This window comes from Myxocyprinus asiaticus, chromosome 6, assembly GCF_019703515.2.
Source record: "Myxocyprinus asiaticus isolate MX2 ecotype Aquarium Trade chromosome 6, UBuf_Myxa_2, whole genome shotgun sequence".
NCBI classification, from domain to species: Eukaryota; Metazoa; Chordata; class Actinopteri; order Cypriniformes; family Catostomidae; genus Myxocyprinus; species Myxocyprinus asiaticus.
The window spans coordinates 13,732,088-13,753,524 of NC_059349.1; the positions used below are offsets into that span (position 1 = coordinate 13,732,088).

Here is a 21,437-nt window from a genome sequence, read left to right on the forward strand (position 1 = left end):
AGAAATGCACTAAAATAGCACCGGTTCAAGAAACATTAAATGTTTCCCAAAGTTTGACAAATTGAAAGAAATAGTCCCCACATAGGTTGCATTTTCATCGCAATGGGCATTAAATCTCTTAAACTCTCATCCTCTACAATATTAATCTGGTGGTAGACTGTCGCTATCCACTTTGTTACAGCAATCATGAAGCCGCATTCATGATTTGGGTCATGACGTCAACGTCAAGCGACGCTTTGAACTCCACATGAAAAGCGCTTGCAGACAAAAACATCTCATTTTGTGTTTTGGTGATAGTTAACACTTGCCTCTGTGGTAATTAAAATGCGCCTTAAATAGGCTGAAAAATACTTGATTTTAATCACAATTCACATCTGTGCTTGTTTTGTACATCAAATAGTGTTAAGACTTTCTTTCTCCATCATTTTATCACTGACATGGAGGCACTGTTGTGTGTTGTAAAGTGTGCGTCAGTTTAATCACTCCGGGCAGACACAAAGTAAAGGTTCCACCCTTCCAACGAGTATTTATGCTGGTTTATGATGTATTCATGTTAAATGTGTTAATCCCAATTAAGAAAAATGAATGCATTAAACTTTAATTAATCGCATGTGTTAATGCATTAATTCAGACAGCTTTACAAATAACGGAATTAACGTATGGTCAGGGGGTATGATTAATTGCGTAAATTTTTTTTTTACATTATTTTTTATTATTTATTAATTTATTAATTATTCACACTGAATTAACATGTTAAATCGACAGCCTTAATGAAAAAAAAATCATACACATAGTGTCTTCAGGATATCAACTGGCTTCTAGATCTTTCAGCCTACTTGTGTATTTTAGCACCAGGAGTGTAGCAGAGTCCACAGCATCAGGGGTCAAAGTCAGTTCAAAGTATCACCTCAGCTTTAAACAGAACTCCCTGCGGAGGATCAAACAAACAGTCTGAGAGACTCACCCGCTGCGCAGTCCTCTTCATCTGCACCATTTTCACAGTCTCTCTCACCGTCACAACGCCAGGATAGTGACACACACTTCCCTCCACAGTCAAACTTCTCCGGGGGACACGTCTGTTTGACTGCTGTGGGAGAGAAGCACAGGTTTGAACAGGCTAACTTGAAACATGTTGCAAAACAAACTGGCACTGAATCACTTTGTTGAACACACTAGTGTTCACTAGACCTCCATTAATAGAGAAGTCTCAGAGAGTCCAGACTTTCTAGACTGTTAAGGCTTTCATAGTTTTTTCTCTCCAGGCTTCCCTTTAGTGAGACAGAACGGGGTCTGGCAGCAGATTAGAGACCCCAAAGCCCTCAATTTAGCAGATCTTTTCTCCTCTCTCATTCACAGTTATGGTCAATGTGTTCCATTTGGCAGGCTGTCTGTTGATATTAGATTACAGCTTAAGAGGTATCATCAGAGATTATAAATAAATCATCTCTGGATGTAGAAGGTTGGAGAGCCGCCACAGTCAATGAATCAGCTGGGGCCTTATACCAAAATAGAGTTCAAAGTGGCTCAACAAGTTTATAACAATTAGATTTGCCAAGGATATGATGTATAAACCAAAAAACAAAGAGAGAGAAAGAACAGCTTCCTTTAAGCAATTTTCTCATTTTGCTCTTGAATAACAAGTTATTGGTGTTTGCAAAGCCATTTGCAGTTCTATTCTGACAGGGTCGCACACATCACGGAAAAAAACAATGCTAAATGCAAATAATAAAATGCAACAAGCCATGTAATTGAATGAATAAGAAAGCAAAATAAATGGGCCCATCAACTTTTAAAAGGGAGGTGAAAACATTTGTGCATTTACAATAAGTTTTCTTATTCAGCCTATGTCAAGTTAATAACTTACCACTTTGTTGAACCTATGCAAAACAAATCCCATAGATTTACACTGAAGGAGGGACCTGAGTCTCATTATAGGGAACACCTTATAAATTACCTAGCAATGCCCTGACAACCACCCAAACGCCCTAGCATCCATATAGCAAAAAAAACAAAACAAAACAAAACAAAATAAAAAAACACTCAAGAACATCTTAGTAACTGTACAGCAACACCCTGGCAACCATCAACATCACCTTAGAAATTAACTAGCAATGCCTATGCAACCACCAAAAACCAAATGCCCTAGCATCCATTTAACAACATGGTAAAAACCACCCAGAACACCCTAGTATAACCACCCAGAGCACCCTAGCACCCACATAGAAACATGCTAAAAACATAGCAATGCCCTGGCAACCACCCACAACATCCTATAAATTACCTAGCAAGGCCCTAGCAACCACCCAAATGCCCTAGCCTCCATTTAGCAACATGAAAAAACACTCAGAACACCCTTGTATAACCACCCAGAGAACCCTAGCATCCACATAGCAACATTCTAAAAACATTCAGAACACCTTAGCAATGGCGTAGCAACACCCTGGCAACCACACACAACTATAAATAACCTAGCAATGTCCTAACAACCACCTATATGCCCTAACAACCAATCAGAACACCCTAGCATCCATATAGCAACATGCTAAAACCCACACAGAACACCCTAGCAACCACCCATAACACCCTATAATCCATATAGCAACGTATTAAAAACCACTTTAGAACACATTAACAGCTGCATAGTAATGCCCTGGCAACTACCCTCAACACCCTATACATAAATTTTTAGGTTGCTAGAACACACTAGCATCCATATAGCAACATGCTAATAACCACTCAGAACAGCAGTGTTAGCCACCACACAAACCATGCAATTGTGTGGGTCCCTGGACATCTGGGGAGCCCCAGTCAGAAAGCTGAGGAAAACGCTCAAGGGGAGGCAGTGATACATTGTTTTATGTTCAAGCATGGTAACACTGTTTGCAGCAGTCTTGGAGCGGTTTACATACATTGTGAAGGCAAAGTGCTGCAGGTTCACCCATTTGTGCAATTCCAAACATCTGAACCTGCTTAAAGTTATTATACAAATCTAAAAACACAACACAGTGCGAGATGAAGAAGGGGTTTTACAGCCCCTACTTCATCGTACCGAAGAAAGGCGGTGGGTTGCGGCCAATCTTGGACCCACGAATACTGAACCGGGCTTTGCACAGACTCACGTTCAAGATGCTGATGCAAAAACGTATTCTAGCGAGCGTGCGGCAGACCTCAAGATTGGTTTGCGGCGGTAGACCTGAAGAACGCTTACTTCCACGTCTCGGTTTTACCTCAACACAGACCCTTCCTGTGGTTTGCTTTTGAGGGCCGGGTGTACCAGTACAAGGTCCTCCCCTACGGCCTGTCCTTGTCCCCTCGCGTCTTCACGAAGGTCACAGAGGCAGCCCTTGCCCCGCTAAGGGAAGTGGGCATCCGCATCCTCAACTATCTCGACGACTGGCTAATCCTAGCTCACTCTCGGGATGTGTTGTGCACACAGGGACCTGGTGCTCACACCCCTCAGCTGGCTGGGGCTTCGGGTCAACTGGGAAAAGAGCAAGCTCTCCCGGTTCAGAGCATCTCTTTTCTTGGCTTGGAGTTGGACTCAGTCTCGATGTCAGTGCAGCTCAGGAACGAGTGCGCACAGTCAGTGCTGAACTGTCTGAAGGTGTTCAGGCATTCGTTTCAGCACTGGCTTCAGACTCGAGTCCCGAGATGGGCATGGCGCCACGGGACACATCGTGTGGTTATCACGCCGATCTGTCACCGCTTCTTCAGCCCTTGGACAGACCTAGTATTTCTATGGGCAGGGGTTCCCCTAGAGTAGTTCTCCAGGCATGTTGTGATTATGATGGACACCTCCAAGATGCGCTGGGGTGCCGTATGCAATGGGCACACAGCCACCGGCTCTTGGACTGGCCCTGCAGAGGCTCCAGCCATTGATCCAGGGCAAGCATGTGTTGGTCCGGATAGAAAACACAGCGACAGTAGCGTACATCAACTGCCAAGGCGGCCTACGGTCCCGTTGCATGTCACAACTCGCCCACCGTCTCCTTTTCTGGAGTCAGAAGTGCCTCAAGTCACTATGAGCCACTCACATCCCGGGCGACCTCAACACCACAGCGGATGCACTGTCACAACAGGTTACACTCAGGGGAGAGTGGAGAATCCACCCCCAGGTGGTCCAACTGATTTAGAGTCGATTCGGTCGAGCACAGGTAGACCTGTTTGCCTCCTGGGAATCCTCCCACTGCCTGCTTTGGTACGCCCTGACCGAGGCACCTCTCGGTATAGACGCGCTGGCACACATCTGTCCCCCGGGACTACGCAAATATGCGTTTCCCCCAGTGAGCCTACTTGCACAGACCCTGTGCAAGGTCAGGGAGGAAGAGGAGCAGGTCATCCTAGTAGCATCCTACTGGCCCACCCAGATGTGGTTCTCGGACTTCATGCTCCTCACAACAGCCCCCCCCCCCCCCACGAATTCCCCTGAGGAAGGACCTTCTTTCTGGAATCTCCACGTCTGGCCCTTGGACGGGATGAGGAAGACCTAAGTGGCCTACCACCCGCGGTGGTAGACATGATCACTCAGGCTAGGGCTTCCTCTATGAGGCGCCTGTATGCCTTGAAGTGGTGTCTGTTCACTAAGTGGTGTTCTGCCCGATGCGAAGACCCCCAGAGATGCACAGTCGGATCGGTGCTTTCCTTCCTGCAGGAGAGGCTGGAGGGGTGGCTGTCCCCCTCCACCTTGAAGGTGTATGTAGCCGCCATTTCGGGACATCACGATGCAGTAGATGGTAAGTATTTGGGGAAGCACGACTTGATCATCAGGTTCCTGAGAGGCGCTAGGAGGTTGAATCCCTCCAGACCACGCCTCATGCCCTCGTGGGACCTCTCTGTAGTCCTTCGGGGTCTACGGGGAGCTCCCTTCGAGCCCCTGGATTCAGTTGAGCTTAAGGCACTCACTTGAAGACTGCCCTCCTGACTGCGCTCATTTCCATCAAGAGGGTAGGGGAACTGCAGGCATTCTCTCTCAGCGAAACATGCCTGGATTTCAGTCTGGGCTACTCTCACGTGATCCTGAGACCCCAACCGGGCTATGTGCCCAAGGTTCCCACGACCCCATTTAGGGATCAGGTGGTGAACCTGCAAGCGCTGCCCCAGGAGGAGCTCTTTGTCTGCTTTGGCGGACAGTGGAAAGGGAGCACTGTCTCCAAATAGAGGATTGCCCATTGGGTCATTGACGCCATAGTGATGGCATATCATGCTCAGGACGTGCTGCCCCCCGTGGGGCTACGAACCCACTCTACTAGGAGTGTGGCGGCCTCCTGGGCCCTGACCAATGGCGCCTCTTTGCGAGACCAACACCTTTGCGAGGTTCTACAATCTCCAGATTGAGCCGGTCTCGTCCCGTATATTGTCAGGTACGAGCAGGTGAGTTCCGTGACAGCTGGCCGGTGTACCGCTTGCACATAGCACCTTTCCCCTCCCCTGAGGTGAAGATGTGTGCTTTTGACTCCCAGTCATGTTCACAAGTTGTGATCCCTGGATGAGTTTCCTCCTTAGCCCTGTGGCAGGCGAGTTTGCAGAGAAACTCACTGCCGGCCCAGTACATGTGCTAACTAAGCCCTGTACGGGGGTAGGTGCTCCACATGCGCTGGTTCCCCATAGTTGACCCCATGTGATATATCTGCTGCTAAATCATTCCCTGTTGGTAAACTGCATCTTCCTTGGGCAGAGGGTCCTCTGCCCCCGGTCACCGTGTTTGTAGAGTTCCTCCCCTCTCAGGTAGGACCTACCATGGGACTTCTCCACATGACATACTTCCGACAAGACTCGGTAAGACCATGTGACGCATTTCCACTCAAAATGCTCTATTTGTTGGGCAAGTCGACTTGTTCCCAAAGGACCGTTCGATGCTCATAAGAACATTGGGGGAGATTTCTCCATTTTATTGGAAAAACACTGAAGAAAACATGCATTCATTATCTTCATCTAGATTTTTATTTAATTAAAATTTTGAACGTACTTGGCTACATTGGCTTGTAGAAATGACAAGATCACTTTTTGTAATCATTTTCCAGGTTGTACACAGAAAGGGGGCCCACTTCTGGATGGTTGCTTGAGGCCTCGGAAAACGTAACCCCGCCCCTGTTAGCAACAGCTTAGCAATGCTCTGGCAACCAGCCACAACACCCTCTAATTTACAGAGAAACGCCCTAGAACAAGAACACCCAACAATCCAGATGCGAAAAACCACTCAAAACACCTTAGCAGCTACATAGCAACACCCTTGCAGCCACCCACAACATTGTACAAATTACCTAGCAACCACCAAATTGTCCTAGCAACCACCCAGAGCACCCTAGCATCCATATACAGTAGCAACATAGCAAAAAGCCTAGCAAAGCCCCAGCAACCACCTAAACACACTAGCATCCATATAGCAACATGTGAAACACCATTCAGATTTTCACATCACTGCAATACTAGTCCAGACTTTTAGTATCATTCATCTGGCATGATGACTGTTATTTATTCTGTGTTACATTCATACGAGCAGACAGAGAAGTAAGTTTGAAGTCAGTTTGGAGCAGAAGAAATAGAAATAATCCTTGTGTAAATTGTCAGCTTTACGCTAAGCTAAAATGCTATTTCTAGCCATTTTACATGCACATGTTACCAGGCACGATCATATTTGTTTATCAAGAAAATTCACATTGGATCATAATTTCCTTTTTTTCTAATAAGACCTTTGATATTAGGGCAAAAATCGTATTCTTAATAATAATTTTTGTATTGTTTTCCTGTAAAAACATCTAAAAATCCTTAAAACAAGATAAATTTGATTGATCTTGTTTTAGAAACAACACTGCATAAGATATGTAGGTTTTTCAGAGAATGTATTTTTAACATGTGTATTTTATCTTACTGTACTGGCAGAGTTCTTATAGTCAAAACAAGTGAAAAAATCTACCAGTGCTGAAGGGTGAAGAAGTAATCCAAAGTATTAGAATACGTTACTGACCTTGAGAAATCTAACAGAATACATTACAAATTACATTTTACAGCATGTATTCTGTAATCTGTAGTCGAATACATTTCAAAAGTAACCCTCCCAACCCTGTACATACACCACTTCTGGCATCCAACATGTTTTTCTGATATCTGCAATGCAGTAAAGCAGTGTGCGAGTTTGAGTTTGTCGTGATATAAGGCATCAAGTCTGAAAGATTCAGACAGACATATTAGATTCTAGCACAGCCAGAGGAAGTGAATTAATGAGTCTGTTATTAACAAATGGGAGCATAAATGCAAGAAGTAGAAAGACATATAAATGACAGATAAAAAGATCAATCAAGCATGAAACAGTTTAAATTTAACATGCTTAATATTTTAGAGACTCAAACACTTAAAGTAGTATCAACATGAACAGGACACATTAAATCAGGAGATGCAGATAAGTGTGAAATATGAGCACAGTTCCAAAACCTAGTGAGCCGTCTTGTTGTCTACTGCCTACGTAGGCAGCTGCCTTCTAAGGCAGCATCCAAATTCAAATGGAACCTCATAAGTGACTGATCTACATAGGCAGCAACACTGGCCACCCCACCCACAAAAAGCACTCCTCACATGAAGACCATGGGAGGCTTGGCTCATAATTCATTCCAGTAGAGTTTGACATAAGCATGTTGCTAAGTTAATGACACTATAATTTGATAGTCAAATTTTAATTAGATTTACTATTAGATTATAATTACCTTATTATTGACACTTTTCAGTATAGTCAACATTTCTCACAATCTTCTTCACTGAGCTTTGGTAACCTGCAATTGTAAGCTCAAGGATCAATTTCTACTTGATCTAACTCATAAAAATGACTTTCATTGGTGTAAACTAATTTGTCAGTTTGATTTAGTCTGATTAAATAAAATGTTAGAATTTTTTTTAATTTAATTTTGATAGTACAGAGCCCCTTAGAGGACAGGGTAATGTTTTTTTCTGAAATAGTTTTGTGTGTCCGCAATACGTTTTACAGTAAGTTTTGCATTCCCTCGCAATAAGTTTTGCGTGCCCTCGAAATAGTTTGCATTCCTCACAATAAGTTTTGCGTGCCCTCAAAATAGTTTGCATTCCCTCGCAATACGTTTTGCGTGCCCTCGAAATAGTTTGCATTCCTCGCAATAAGTTTTGGGTGCCTTCGAAATAGTTTGCATTCCCTTGCAATAGTTTGAGCTCCCTTGCAATAAGTTTTGCATTCCCTCGCAATAAATTTACCATGGTTTGTAACCATATTTTAACCATGATATTTGTAGTGAAACCATAGTGATAATACAGGAAAACGAAAACTATGGTAATAAAAATCATAATTTTTGTGGTTATTATGTTTTTACTATACAAATACCATAGATTAACTATGCTTTTACTATAGCAATATTGTAGTAACTATGAAAAGTTAAGAAAGCATGTTTTTTGGTGGAAACAATGGTTAATACAGCATAATCTCTCCATATAGTAACCATGGTTTTACTATAGATTAACCATGGTAATTCTTGTGGTTACTATGGTTTTACTACAAATATTGTAGTAAAACAATAATAACCACAAAATTATCATTTTTATTACCATTGTTTTCTTTTCCTGCATTGTTAATGTATTTCTAGGAATATCAAGGTTAAAATATGGTTACTATGGTACAACCATGGTAAGTTTTTGCAAGGGAACACAAAACTATTGCGAGGGAGCACAAAACTTATTGCGAGGAAAGCAAAACTTATTGTGAGGGAACGCAAAACTTATTGCGAGGGCACACAAAAAATGTTCAGAAAAATACATGTCCTGTCCTTTAAGGGGCTCCGTAAGATAGTACCGCATGAAGCACATTTTTAAGTTACCTGACAAACATTTTTTACAGTACATAAAATTGTCTGGCTTAATTCCATTAAAAATTATATTTAATCTGGGGGGGGTAGATCAACACTTCACTGTGTAGAATGTGGGGAAAAAACAGGGAGAGAAGGAGCGTGTAAGAGAGAAACAGAGAGAAAGAGTGTGATTGAAAAAAGCACAGCAAGGCTAGAAGGCTCCACCTCCATGTGACATCACACTTGTGCTGTATGCAGTTAAGTGTGAGGTTAGAGAATGCAAGGTCATGCTGAACTCAGAGGACACGTGTGGCTTTGCTGATGGCTATTTGATGAAAAGCTTCTTAATTCCACTTCACTAAAATAAGCAGAGTCAAATACCACAGTTAGTCTCTAAACACATTCAACTGATCCCGAAATGAAATCAATTTCAAATCATTTCTGCTGTTGCAAGGCTGACGCATGTAAATAGATTTCAGGCATGTCCAGTGTCGGGACTGTATTAGGTTTGTTTGAAAGACCCAACATAGGACTATCTGTTTGTCTGAAAAATGGAAGTTCATAAAGAAAACCCCAAAGAAGTATCGTAAAAGTAGTACATATGACTCATATACTCTTTTACAGGTCTTCCGAAGCCATAAAATAGCTTTGCGTGAGGAACAGACAGATATTTAAGCCTTATTCACTGGAAATCTTCCACTCTGCTCATTAAGCTCTCAAATGCCATTCTCCATTCCCACCATGATCACACAGAAAGTCGGCATATTGTTTCCAAGAGTTCCAGTACCCTAGGATTGATGTGTCAGCAGTGTAGGAGACCCGGGATCGGATCCAGTTTTGAGACCAGGAAGTAATCGCATTTGCATAATCAGTGACGAACACCATTCAAAAGTTGCCCTTTTCCCTCTCAGATTACATGTTTACTCCACTAATGGTTAGAATTTAGGTTTTGGGTTTGGGATGGGGGGTACAGTTTATAAAATATTAATTCCTCTTTACTGTATTTCAGCCTTTACATCTGAAAACAACTCGCTACACAATTTGCTTTTGGCACCCCTCCATCGACATTACACCCAGAAAATAAAGCTCACAAGTAGCGATATGGTTTTTTTAATGGCTGATGCTGATATCTAGAGAGCAGGGTGGCTGATAGGCCGATACAATGCTGATATATGACACAATTTAATATAGTAAAAAACAAACATTAAATTGCTAGAAAAATAAAAAAAATAATAAACTCTTATTTAGCACTATATTTACTAAATTTCACACAAAACTAAAAAATAATATTGTATTTTAAATGGTAGTGTAGCAAAACCTCACACAGGGAGGGAAGGAGGACACAGGGAACCGGGTTTCTTCAGTCTCAGGTAAGGATTTTTAACTGCCAACTTTCTGAGCTTACAGCTTCACAATAACTCAATAGCTTTACAATAAATTATTAGCTTCACAATAACTCATTAGCTTCACATTAACACATCAACTACCCAGCGGGACTCTAGATCTCTGGCTCTCTCACTCGATCTGCTGCTGGCATGGTCCTTTTATGCTGCTCTCCCCAGTCTCACTACAATTAGAGACAGGTGTTAGTCATAATTTGGCTCAGGTGTATGCACCCTTACCACTGTATCTCTCTCTATCTTTCTCTCTCTCTCTCTCACTCTCTCTCTCGACAGACACTTAACCATGCCCCCGCTGCCACAGGTAGATAGCAGTTTCTTTTGATTTCTGTTTAGTCATCAAATTTTAGTAATTTATTTGCACATGAATAAATTGTTAATATATTAGGAAGAAGTAAATAACAGTACACACAGTAGTCCAGCAACCATGGATGGCATGTCCACATTAGCAGTCGCATTTACTCAAAAAATATTGAATCAAACCAATTGCACATACTGTGATAGTGAATAAGACATTTACTTATAGCACACGTGATGCGCTTTTAACTTGGGCTGCATCCGAAAATGTAGGCAGCTGACTTGCTACCTTGCTGCCTAATCAGTTAATGGCTTAACTGACATCTGCTTTGAATGAATGGAACTCTCAAGGAAACTGATCTCCAAACAGTTTGAAAAGCACCTTATTTTCATCCTACCTCCGTATACAGCCTCCGGAGGCAGTATTTTCCTGGTTTCGGACGCAGCCTTGAAGTTGCACTCACGTGCTCGTGTGGATCCACCGCGAGTCTCAATCTCCTGACAGTTTAAACTGCCTGGATCGCCTACTTGGATTGTTACAGACAGATTTGTGAATGAGAGGAACTTTTGATCCTGAAGTTTTTGATTCTGGCTGATAGAATATGTGCTTCAGAGGAAGATATTAGATGAACGCTCGATGGGAAGAAAATGCTGGATTTTTGTGAGGTTCGTGAATGACATCTTAAACAAGATATCTGCATATTTGCAGATGGTGTATAATAGAAGTTTTACTGATATTTGCCTTTTATCATTAGAAAAGTTACAGGGAACTGTTGAGGAGAGGCTGTTAGAATATGCGCTTTAGAGGTACATACATGAGCATTCCACGGGACGCTGGATCTGCTGAGTTGTGTGAGGTTGGTTTATTACATCTGTTTAAATGAGATATGCTCAAATTTGCAGACAGTATATGATATTAGTTTTATTGATATTTGCCTTTTTCTCATTAGACAAGACTGTTGAGGAGAAAGATAGAGAATGAAACAGGCAAGCATTTAAACATTATAAGCTCAAACGTGTCTGCCGTGGCTCTGATATGCAGACCATTTAAATGAGACTGTGTTGCACACCGGTCCATTATTGTAGTAAAACAATGGCACATAACAACAAAATGAATTGTGACTGGTCATTTACATGTCTCAGATGCTTTATATGCAAACAGGCGATTTTCTGCACCCTCAAGAAAAAAATCGGCCAAACGGGAAAATTTATCGGCCGATGCCGATAATTGAAAAAGTCAGAATATCACCTGATTTATCAAAACACTTATTAGCCTACACGAAAACACTTAAAAAAGTACCATGGCATTACCATGTTTTTGGCCATTAACTGGGAGCACCATGTTATACAAAGGCATATAAATATGGAAATCATATAGTGAATTACCATGGCAGTACCCTGGTATTCCTTGAATTTCCTTGAAGCACCATGTAAAATAATAACCTATATGAATATGGTAATCATATATCAAATTACCATTGTAATACCATGGTATTCTTTGAAGTACTTTGAAGCACCATGTAAACACAGAATGGTGCATAAATATATACATTTTATATCAGATTACCATGGTATTACCATCTGATACCATCAGATATTACATTTAAATCTCTGTGCTCTTAAAGGCACCTCCGCACTCTTAAAGGCACCTCAGCTTAAAAGGGCACCTTTACATTTGTGAAGGGCACTTTTATATTTGAACAAAAGGGGCAGGAACTTGCACCCCTGTAGCCCCTGTTCTGTGCACGTCAGTGTGAAGAAGTCTTGTAGATGCTTTATCTACAATAGTATGCTTCATGTATCTGGTTGGAAAAAAAATTAAGTAGCTTAAATGTAGCAAGCTACTTTTGGTGTGTAGCTTGTAGTGTAACTTGCCACTTTCTCTGAAGTGTAGCTTTTAGCTTAGCTTAACTAATTTTTCTGTTGAGTAGTTGGTAGCTTAGCTTGCTAAATTTTTTGAGTAGCTTGACAAACACTGTTGAATTAAACGCAGAGCTACTTGTAATATGGCACAAAATCATGTGGACTGCTGTCATGCTGCCTTTTTTTTATTTATTCTTTTTACATTTTTAAAACTTGAAACTAGACACTATGAACTGTTGTTTTATGAAAAAGAGGAGAGTAAAATTTTTTACAATTACTCCTTGTCTGCAGTGTTGGGTTACTATGGCAATGCTCCTAATGCCAAAATGGAAATGCAGCTTTGTTACCCCAAAAATGTATTCCACTGCACATTACTAATTACTTCTTTCAAATTGTATTCACATTACTTTACTGATTACTTAATTTGAAAAGTAAATCACATTACTTATTCATTTCCTCTTAAGTTATGTTCTAAAAACTTACCAATCAACAAATTTAATGTAATGTCTATATTACCTCTACCCATTTCTCCCTTAAGGCCCCAACATACTTCCTATGAAATTGAAGAACAAAAGGGTGTGATGTCCTTTAGAACAAAAATCTAGCCAAAAAGAAGGTGTTTTAGCATTCATTTTGGTGGTTTGTAACAGCTCATCTGGGCATACTTTTAGGAAAACGTCTTATCGGCTGATAAACACCTTCTTAATGCCATTGGTCCATTTCATCAGTAGGAGTGACCTGGAGCTCCACCTACCTTGAGGCCGACAGCTAATTCCCATTCACGGCGTTCAGTCAGTTAAGATCAGTCAACATGGTGACTCCAGCCAGGTCTTCTAAGCAACCAAATTGGCCCAGTTGCCAGGGAGGGTAGAGTCACGTTGGGTTAACCTCCTTGCGGTCACTATAATGTGGTTCGCTCTCGGTGGGGCTTGTGGTGAGTTGTGCGTGGATGCCGCGGAGAATAGCATGGGCCTCCACACGCACTACGTCTCTGCAGTAACGCGCTCAACAAGCCACGTGATAAGATGCGTGGATTGACGGTCTCAGACGCGGAGGCAACTGAGATTCGTCCTCCGCCACCTGGATTGAGGCGAGTCACTACGCCACCACGAGGACTTAGAGTGCATTGAGAATTAGGCATTCCAAATTGGGGAGAAAAAAAGGGAGAAAAAAAGGGAGAAAAATAAATAAATTTTATATATATATATATATATATATATATATATAGATCAGTCAACATGGACACACCGGTGTGCAGTCATTAGTGAGCTGGTGTAAATTTACGATTCTGTACGATCGTTCGCTTAAGAGATATTTTCCAAGAACATGTCATGCGATTTTTTGTTTTGTTTTGTTTAATTGCTCTACAAAAAGTATCAAATCTATGTGCCCATTCTTTCATTTGCCATCTGCAGCGAAAGCCATACACACATCTTCCCATTGTAAGATATGCCTCTCTTATCATCATTCTTTTGTCTGTATTCTGAACATCAACATTCTTTTATACACCCATCTTTGCAGTAGTATCAGTATCATCATAAATTACAATAACAGAGTGTAACTGATGCATATTATGGCTGCGTATGGCACATTAGCACCTTAGTGTCATGAATTCAGAATGTAAACAAGACAAATGCAGCATTTTCTACTGCATATATTTTACTTTAAATCATCATCGAGTGGTTAAAACAGCTTCTTTAACTGACCGTGACTTCTATTCTATTGTAATGCATTACAATACTTTTTGACAAAAAAAAAAAAAAAAAAAAAAAAAAGAGTAAATTGTAAATGGATTACACCTAACACTGCTTGCTGTTCCACAGAAAATCATTAGATGGGTTTAGAACAACACCAGTGTAAGTAAATAATGACAGAATTTGTATTTTCGGTCAACTATTCCTTTTAACAATTATAAAGCATTAGTAGCTAGCTAGTCTGTTGATTTTACTATAAATTACACGTCATGACTGAGGAACAAACTAGGTAATTTCTACATGTTGGGCCAAATTAATGAGACAGAACAGCTAAAAAAAAAAATAATTTAAGCACTGTTTTATTTCAGTGTGATTTCCACTGGCAGTACAGTTAACTCCACTGACAGATTCCTCAGCCAGTAATAATCCTACATTCATTACTGGGTAATGTTACAAGGGGATACTCAAGCAAAAGATGGCATGCACAAGACTAACAGTGATTTACTAAACATATTGGATGGCATATGGCTGTCAGTTACATAAAGTGGGGCAGCAAAGCCCTGTTTGTACTGTATTTGACTGTAGAGATCAACACATTCTCAGCCACTAATACTTCTCCTTTGAAAAAAGGTTTGACTGTGTTTTCCATTTAAAAGCTTTTAAATTGGGTTTTGTAATATCATTTTGTATAATGTTAAATATGCTGAATGTGGCAGTATCATTTATTTTTACACAGTCACATCATCGTTAGTAGCGTTCATACAGTAGTGTTCTCTAATGTGAGAGCACAAGTTTACTCCAGCGTGAAAGCAGCCGAAATGTTTGACAGATTGAGAAAGGGTGTGTGTGAGATTGTATCTATATTACTGGAAAGTTTTCATACCGTTCCTTTGGGTTTGTGCTGTTTGTGTGCGTGTATTTCACTGAATTTCCTGCCTAGCTACTAAACGGGACTTGGCTTGTATTAAAAACACATTCAGGCTACATGTAGAAAACGGTTATGCACATCCATGGAGATTTAATATACTTTCTTATATAGCCATTACAATAGAAGAAAGGCATATCTATCATCCTATAAAATGTGGTAACATCTTAATTAACTGGTTTTATTCAAGTCAAAACTATTATTTACAGGAAACCTCCAGGTTTAGTACAAGTTAAAAATCTGTGTATCATTCATTCATTTCATATTCAATTAGGAATTCAAAATCGGAAAAACAAAAAACGACTTATTTCACTATTTGTTTACAAAACCAATAATACAAAAAATAATAATAATTACTTTTTCTGTAATTTCGATTTAAAAATAGGAAATTGGAAAAATAGCCACAGAACACTGTGCGTTTTGATTATTTGATTTCACTAATATATGGCTTGAATATTCGATTCGCACTTATGGGTGGACCTGAAACACCCCTTTCTTCTGATTGGTCAACCTGCAACCTGTCATCTTCCTCAATGCTGTGAGACAGAATAAAAGTTCTCTGCTGTTTATTTGTTCAGATGAATTCGTTTCAGTTAATATTAAAGTCTTTACCATTTATTCTCCAAACTTGCCACGCATACATTCATAAGACTATTGAAGCACATGCATACATTGTAAAGACTTTTAACTGGCAACCTACTACAACATTTGGAATATAAAAGTGTACTTTTAATATTTTATGTTTAACTTGTACATCAGCTGAATGAGTGACTGGACACCGCCTGTATTTAATAGTGAGTGGAGTTTGCAGATGACCCCTTAAGTATACTAAGCAATGAAAGCGCATCGGAGCATTTTAAGTCATAATTCTGCAGCCACACCAACTGTCCGTTCTGAGTGCAGTGTTTTATGTCTGTACATTATAGTTATATACCATTTATATTTATATACCATAACATCAAGTCAAGTGTGCGAAATCTTTGCAAACTTTCCACCGGCAGCGAGCACGGGTATGAGAAGCTGAATATTAAAAAAAATATTGAACCTAAAACTAACTTTACCCTGCTCTGGGAGCTTAAATGTGCGGTTCATGAAAGCTCGACCAGTGAATTTAAAGTCAGCATTTACACATAGCCTTCACATTTGTCCGATAGTAAAAGGCACACAAAACTGCTGTGTATATGACCCAGCAGGTAAAGGCCACCCATATTTCCATTCAAAAACATGGATGTCGAAATGATCTGAGCTTGAAATTAGTACTCTTCGCTGCCATGTAAATACTTATTGTCTTAAATTAAACATTAAATGCAATAATATCTTCCAATTTATTTGTTATGATTATTATTATTATTATTTATCTTTTGTTATTTACTGTTGTAGCTGCTATAATTCACTGGCAAGAATGCTCGGCTGTCTTGGAAGTCAATGGAACCAATCCAAAAATGTTAAAGGATTCACTCAATATTTGATTTTTTAAAGAAAAGGAGGGTTGAGTCAAAATTATATTTTTGTTGTAATCAATATTATGACACAAATTCTGTCGATTGAGCTTATTGAACCTGGAATATTCCTTTAGTATCACTGAATCAACCTGAACAAACCTGAACAAAATTAATTTTAAGAGTTAGATTAGACATAGCTCCATAAAGTAACAATTGCAGGTCAGCACTTTTTACAGTGGACACTGATAATAAACACGCTGGTAAAGTAAATATACATGGTAATATTACATATAAAGCCTACATAAGAAAACATAACTCACTTAAGCATGTGAGAGGGACATGGGTTATTACTAAGTCCAAGTAAAAACCATTAATGCAAACAAACAGGCTTACAAATAAACAGAATGCCTAACTGGTTCTAATATCTCGCACATCAGCTAATGGTTTTACAGCAAGCATCAGCCTTTGTGAATTCATTAGAAGAGCTGGAGCATGCTAAAATGCCCCTTGAGTATTCATTCCATTTAAATGCATCAGGACACTCTTTTGTTTTAGATTTCTGATAAAGATGCTTCTAAGATTACAAAAATGTCTTTAGCATACAAACTCCATTCTCAGAGCAGCCTACACATGCAATGAATAAGACAGATGAAGGTAGTAAACACATATCTTAACCCTCCTATTTTCTTAAGTAACTGCACCCTTCTTTTGTCCTTCGGGTCATTTTTGACCCGTATTGAAAATCATAAAATATTCGTACATTAGGGGCTTGGGTAGCTCAGCGAGTATTGACTCTGACTACCACCCCTGAAGTCGCTAGTTCGAATCAAGGGCATGCTGAGTGACTCCAGCCAGGTCTCCTAAGCAACCAAATTGGCCTGGTTGCTAGGGAGAGTAAAGTCACATGGGATAACCTCTTCGTGGTCATAATTAGGGGTTCTCGCTCTCAATGGGGCGTGTGGTAAGTTGTGCATGGATCACGGAGAGTAGCATGAGCCTTCCCTGCTGTGAGTCTCCGTGGTGTCATGCAGAGCGAGCCACGTGATAAGATGTGCAGATTGACTGTCTCAGAAGTGGAGGCAACTGAGACTTGTCCTCCGCCTCCCGGATTGAGGTGAGTAACCACGCCACCACGAGGACCTACTAAGTAGTGGGAATTGGGCATGCCAAATTGGGAGAAAAGGGTATAATTTATTTTTTTTAATTCATACATTCTTGATTACTGTATAATGGCACACCATTAATGAAAATCTGTTTTATTGTGGTCCCAAAATGTATAATGATAGGAGAAAAAATTATATAAACTAAATATAAATTGAGTAACATAATTTAAGATTTTTTTGTTTTTTTTTAATTAAAACTTGGCAAACACTGGCCAAGTCTCAATTTATGTTTATTTCAATCACTTATGGCATTTTTTTTATATCTTAAATATATTACAACAATTTCTGATTTATTCTGCTTGTAGAAAATCAACAGTGTACATTTTAGAATTTTAGTACATGCCTATTTCACTAATGAATCTCTATAGTGTGCAACAGTCTGGTTCCGGAAGTAAAAATCCGGTTTGGTGAACTTTGATACACCAATTTGCATTGTTGTTTGCATTGCATTGTTGACCAGCAGCAATAGCCAGTTACCTCTGTTTGGGGCAGTCCTTAGTACATAGCACATGTGGGTTTCACACATGCTTCACATTCAGCCATACCATCTTCGCCTGCAAATTTTTCTGTGCAAGGGGGAATGTGACTGAGCCATGGGCACAACACTAAGCATGACGTAAAATCACTGTAATGCACGCACTTGAATGGCTTTTTGCCTTAATAGAATAGCGGCAACAGTGATATTATGGCACTAATACTCAATAAATATTTAAATTAATAAGAACAATACAAAGAAACAATTCTTCCAATTAAGTGCATTATGATTTTTCATCTCCTAAAACTATTCTCATCTTTGTTGAACTCATAAATACAACTTAGAAACTCTTAGTTTTATGAAAGGTCTGACTTTTCTCACATGACTGTTGTGTCATCATGTAAAAAGAATCTAACCAGTTAAATGTGTCATGATATGAGGAATCACATTTTCTTTGATCTTTTGACATATAAGAGGTCATTGTACAATATACGATGTTAGCCAATCATAACAGACCTTTTACATTGAAGTCTTAAATGGCCAGAGAGCTTAAAACCGAGTGTTTCAGACAGAGGGCCAGAGGTAGGCAAGAAAATTATTATATATTACTATATTAGGACTTTTTTGGTGCAAAAAAACTACTAACATTATAAGTGGACCTCAGGGAAGATAATACAATTATTAAAAAAAAAAAAAAAAAAAAAAAAAAAAGAGGATGTCATGACCCCTTTTAAGGTATTTAAAGCTGCACTATGTAAGATTTGTTGGTTAAAAATTAACAAATCAATGTCCTTACCTTACCCTCATTCACTATGGTAAACATATTCAAATTATTTGTTTTTTGAGCTGTCGGGTAGGATTTGGCGCAAAATCGCTGGCTTATGATGTACATTCTTGCATAATTACGGCATGTCCTTAAACACAAGAAAGAAGTACCCTCTGTCTCGTGTTCCGACTGGAGAAACTACATTCAGTTCAGTCCAGTCACATTCACGCAGTTCAGGACAGCATCGATGCAGTCTAGATGGATGTTTATCTGTTATCCGTTTGGCGAAGTTGTTTACCTGCTATAATGCTTGAATATGTTTTCTGGTAGGGTTGTTGAAGCTTATATTGCCTGTCATGCTTTTATAAATCAAACATTACTCGTGTGTTAACCGATGGTGATGTACCTACATTGTCGGGGGAAGTTACTGTGACATGTTTACTAATATTTATGATTTCTGAAATTGACTGTTAACTGTTATATTGCATTTTTAAGCATTTTAAGTGTAACATTTATGTGTTTTTTTATCTTCATCAAAGCAAGTAATATTTCAGTTTGAAATATTTAATTGTATAACATAATATCAACATGAAAACAGCACGTTATGACTCCAGCTCTGAATAGCTCCTGTCATGATCAAACACAGGCAATGTCCAGGTAAGTTGAAATCATGAGATTAATCTGCCGGAAGAGCAGTGCCAGAACACAACTAGCATAATGTGTTCTTCCGCAAATTGCTTGCAATTTAAACTTTCAACCATAGATGTCGCTAGAGAGCACAAAGTTACATAGTGCAGCTTTAAGTACTTATATTTCTGTTTGATATACCATTTTGTTATAGCCAGTGTGATCTGATGTGCTTTCTTTGTTCTTAAACATTTTGCAAGAGCATAAAGAGGTGAATTAAAGTAATGACTACGTATTTTGCCACCATGAGCAACAAAGCTACATATTTATTTTAGCGTTATGAGCATTGCCATAGAAATAAAGTTCCAACATGATCACATGAGAAGACCATATGTTGCTACCAAAAGTTCCAGTACCCTGAAATCATCCTATTCGGCTGGGTTACTAACAAGCGACATCGCCCATCAAATATTTTTGCATCAATTCAAGTGTTTTACCTTTTCCTGTGGCACTACTGATAGCATGGTGCATAAGCAGCGTCATAGACTCATAGTTCTCATCCCATGGTGAACCCACAAAGTAATCGTGTTCACATAATCAGTGACTTACATTTTTACTCCACTGATGATTAGGTTTAGGGTTGGGGGTAGGGGGTAGAGTTAATCAAATATGCATTCTTGTTGACTGTATTACACCATTTACAACTACAACCAACTTGCATTACAATTTGCTTTTGGCGCCCCTCAGTGGACATTTCACCCGGAATCTGGAGCTCACGCGTTCAACAACACTTCCAGCTTTGGCCACTGAGGGAAGTAGTTTGAATTTTGGTAATCACAGACAGGTGTGCGCTTCGAACACGGCTCATCCAATCAGAATTTAGAGTCAGAATTATCTACTTTATAATATGCTTTAGAGTTTGATTTCTTTCCTACATATTTATATACTAAAAGTGCAATATGGACATGCAAACAATATAAGGATACAACACAATCCAGCAGTGCAAAAAAGTGCCAAGGAAGTAATTATTTTTTTGTAATTAACATTTTTATTGATTCATATGCACATTACAGAGAAAAACTCAACACATATACAAAGAATCAACATTTTACATTACATCCCACGAACACCCCCGTGGTCCCACATAATAACACACACACAACCCAAAATATATATATATATATATATATATATATATATATATATATATATATATATATATATATATATATATATATATAATTAATACAAATAAATAAATACAATAAAATAATAATAAACATACATGATTAAACTAAACTACACTCTCCACATCACCTCTCTGAGAGTCCCCCAAAAAAACTAAATATTTGCCCCATTTTTTATCAAATAAGTCCCTAAACCCCAGCCTTCTATTTACCACTTCCTCAAATGCAGCTACCCTCCCCATTTCCTCACACCACTCCGAAAAAGAGGGTGCTCCATTTGACTTCCAACTCCTTAAAATTATTTGCCTGCCGATCATGAGACTGGTCAGAACCCATTTTTAATGTGATTATCCCTCAAATTCATGACCGCCCCATCACCCAAAATACAGAGTCTGGGACAGAGCAAAATGTGAATGTTCAAAACGTCATACAAATAATTCTGAACCTTTAACCAAAAATCTTGAATCTTAACACCCCCCCCAAAAGACATGGGTAGTGTCTCCATCTTCTGATTGGCATCGCCAGTAGGTGGGTGTGTCTTTAAGACCAAGCCTATATAATCTAGAGGGGGTCCAATAAAATCTGTGTAAAATCTTAAATTGTATAAGGCGAACCCTTGCATCTCTAGATACAGACTTGACATTTTTCAGAATCTTAGTTCACACTCCATCCTCCAATACCAAATTCAAATCTTTCTCACATAATCTCTTGATATAAGTTAAAGCTTCATCACCCAGACTCTGAATTAGCAGGGAGTAATACACTGATGCCTCATGACCTTTTCCAAAAGCAGCAAT

General features: G+C 39.5%; 1 protein-coding gene across 3 annotated transcripts in view; it reads right to left on the bottom strand.

Annotated features, from left to right (window-relative positions):
* The window catches only part of LOC127442467 (low-density lipoprotein receptor-related protein 8-like), a 162,511-nt gene that overhangs the window by 89,399 nt on the left and 51,675 nt on the right, over positions 1-21,437 (bottom strand). For 2 of the 3 annotated variants that reach the window (XM_051700520.1, XM_051700519.1), the window contains exon 4: positions 965-1,087. The exons of the other annotated variant lie outside the window; for it this stretch is intronic. In XM_051700520.1, coding sequence (XP_051556480.1) covers positions 965-1,087 — 123 coding nt within the window. The remainder of the gene's footprint in view (positions 1-964; positions 1,088-21,437) is intronic. 3 annotated transcript variants of the gene reach the window in all.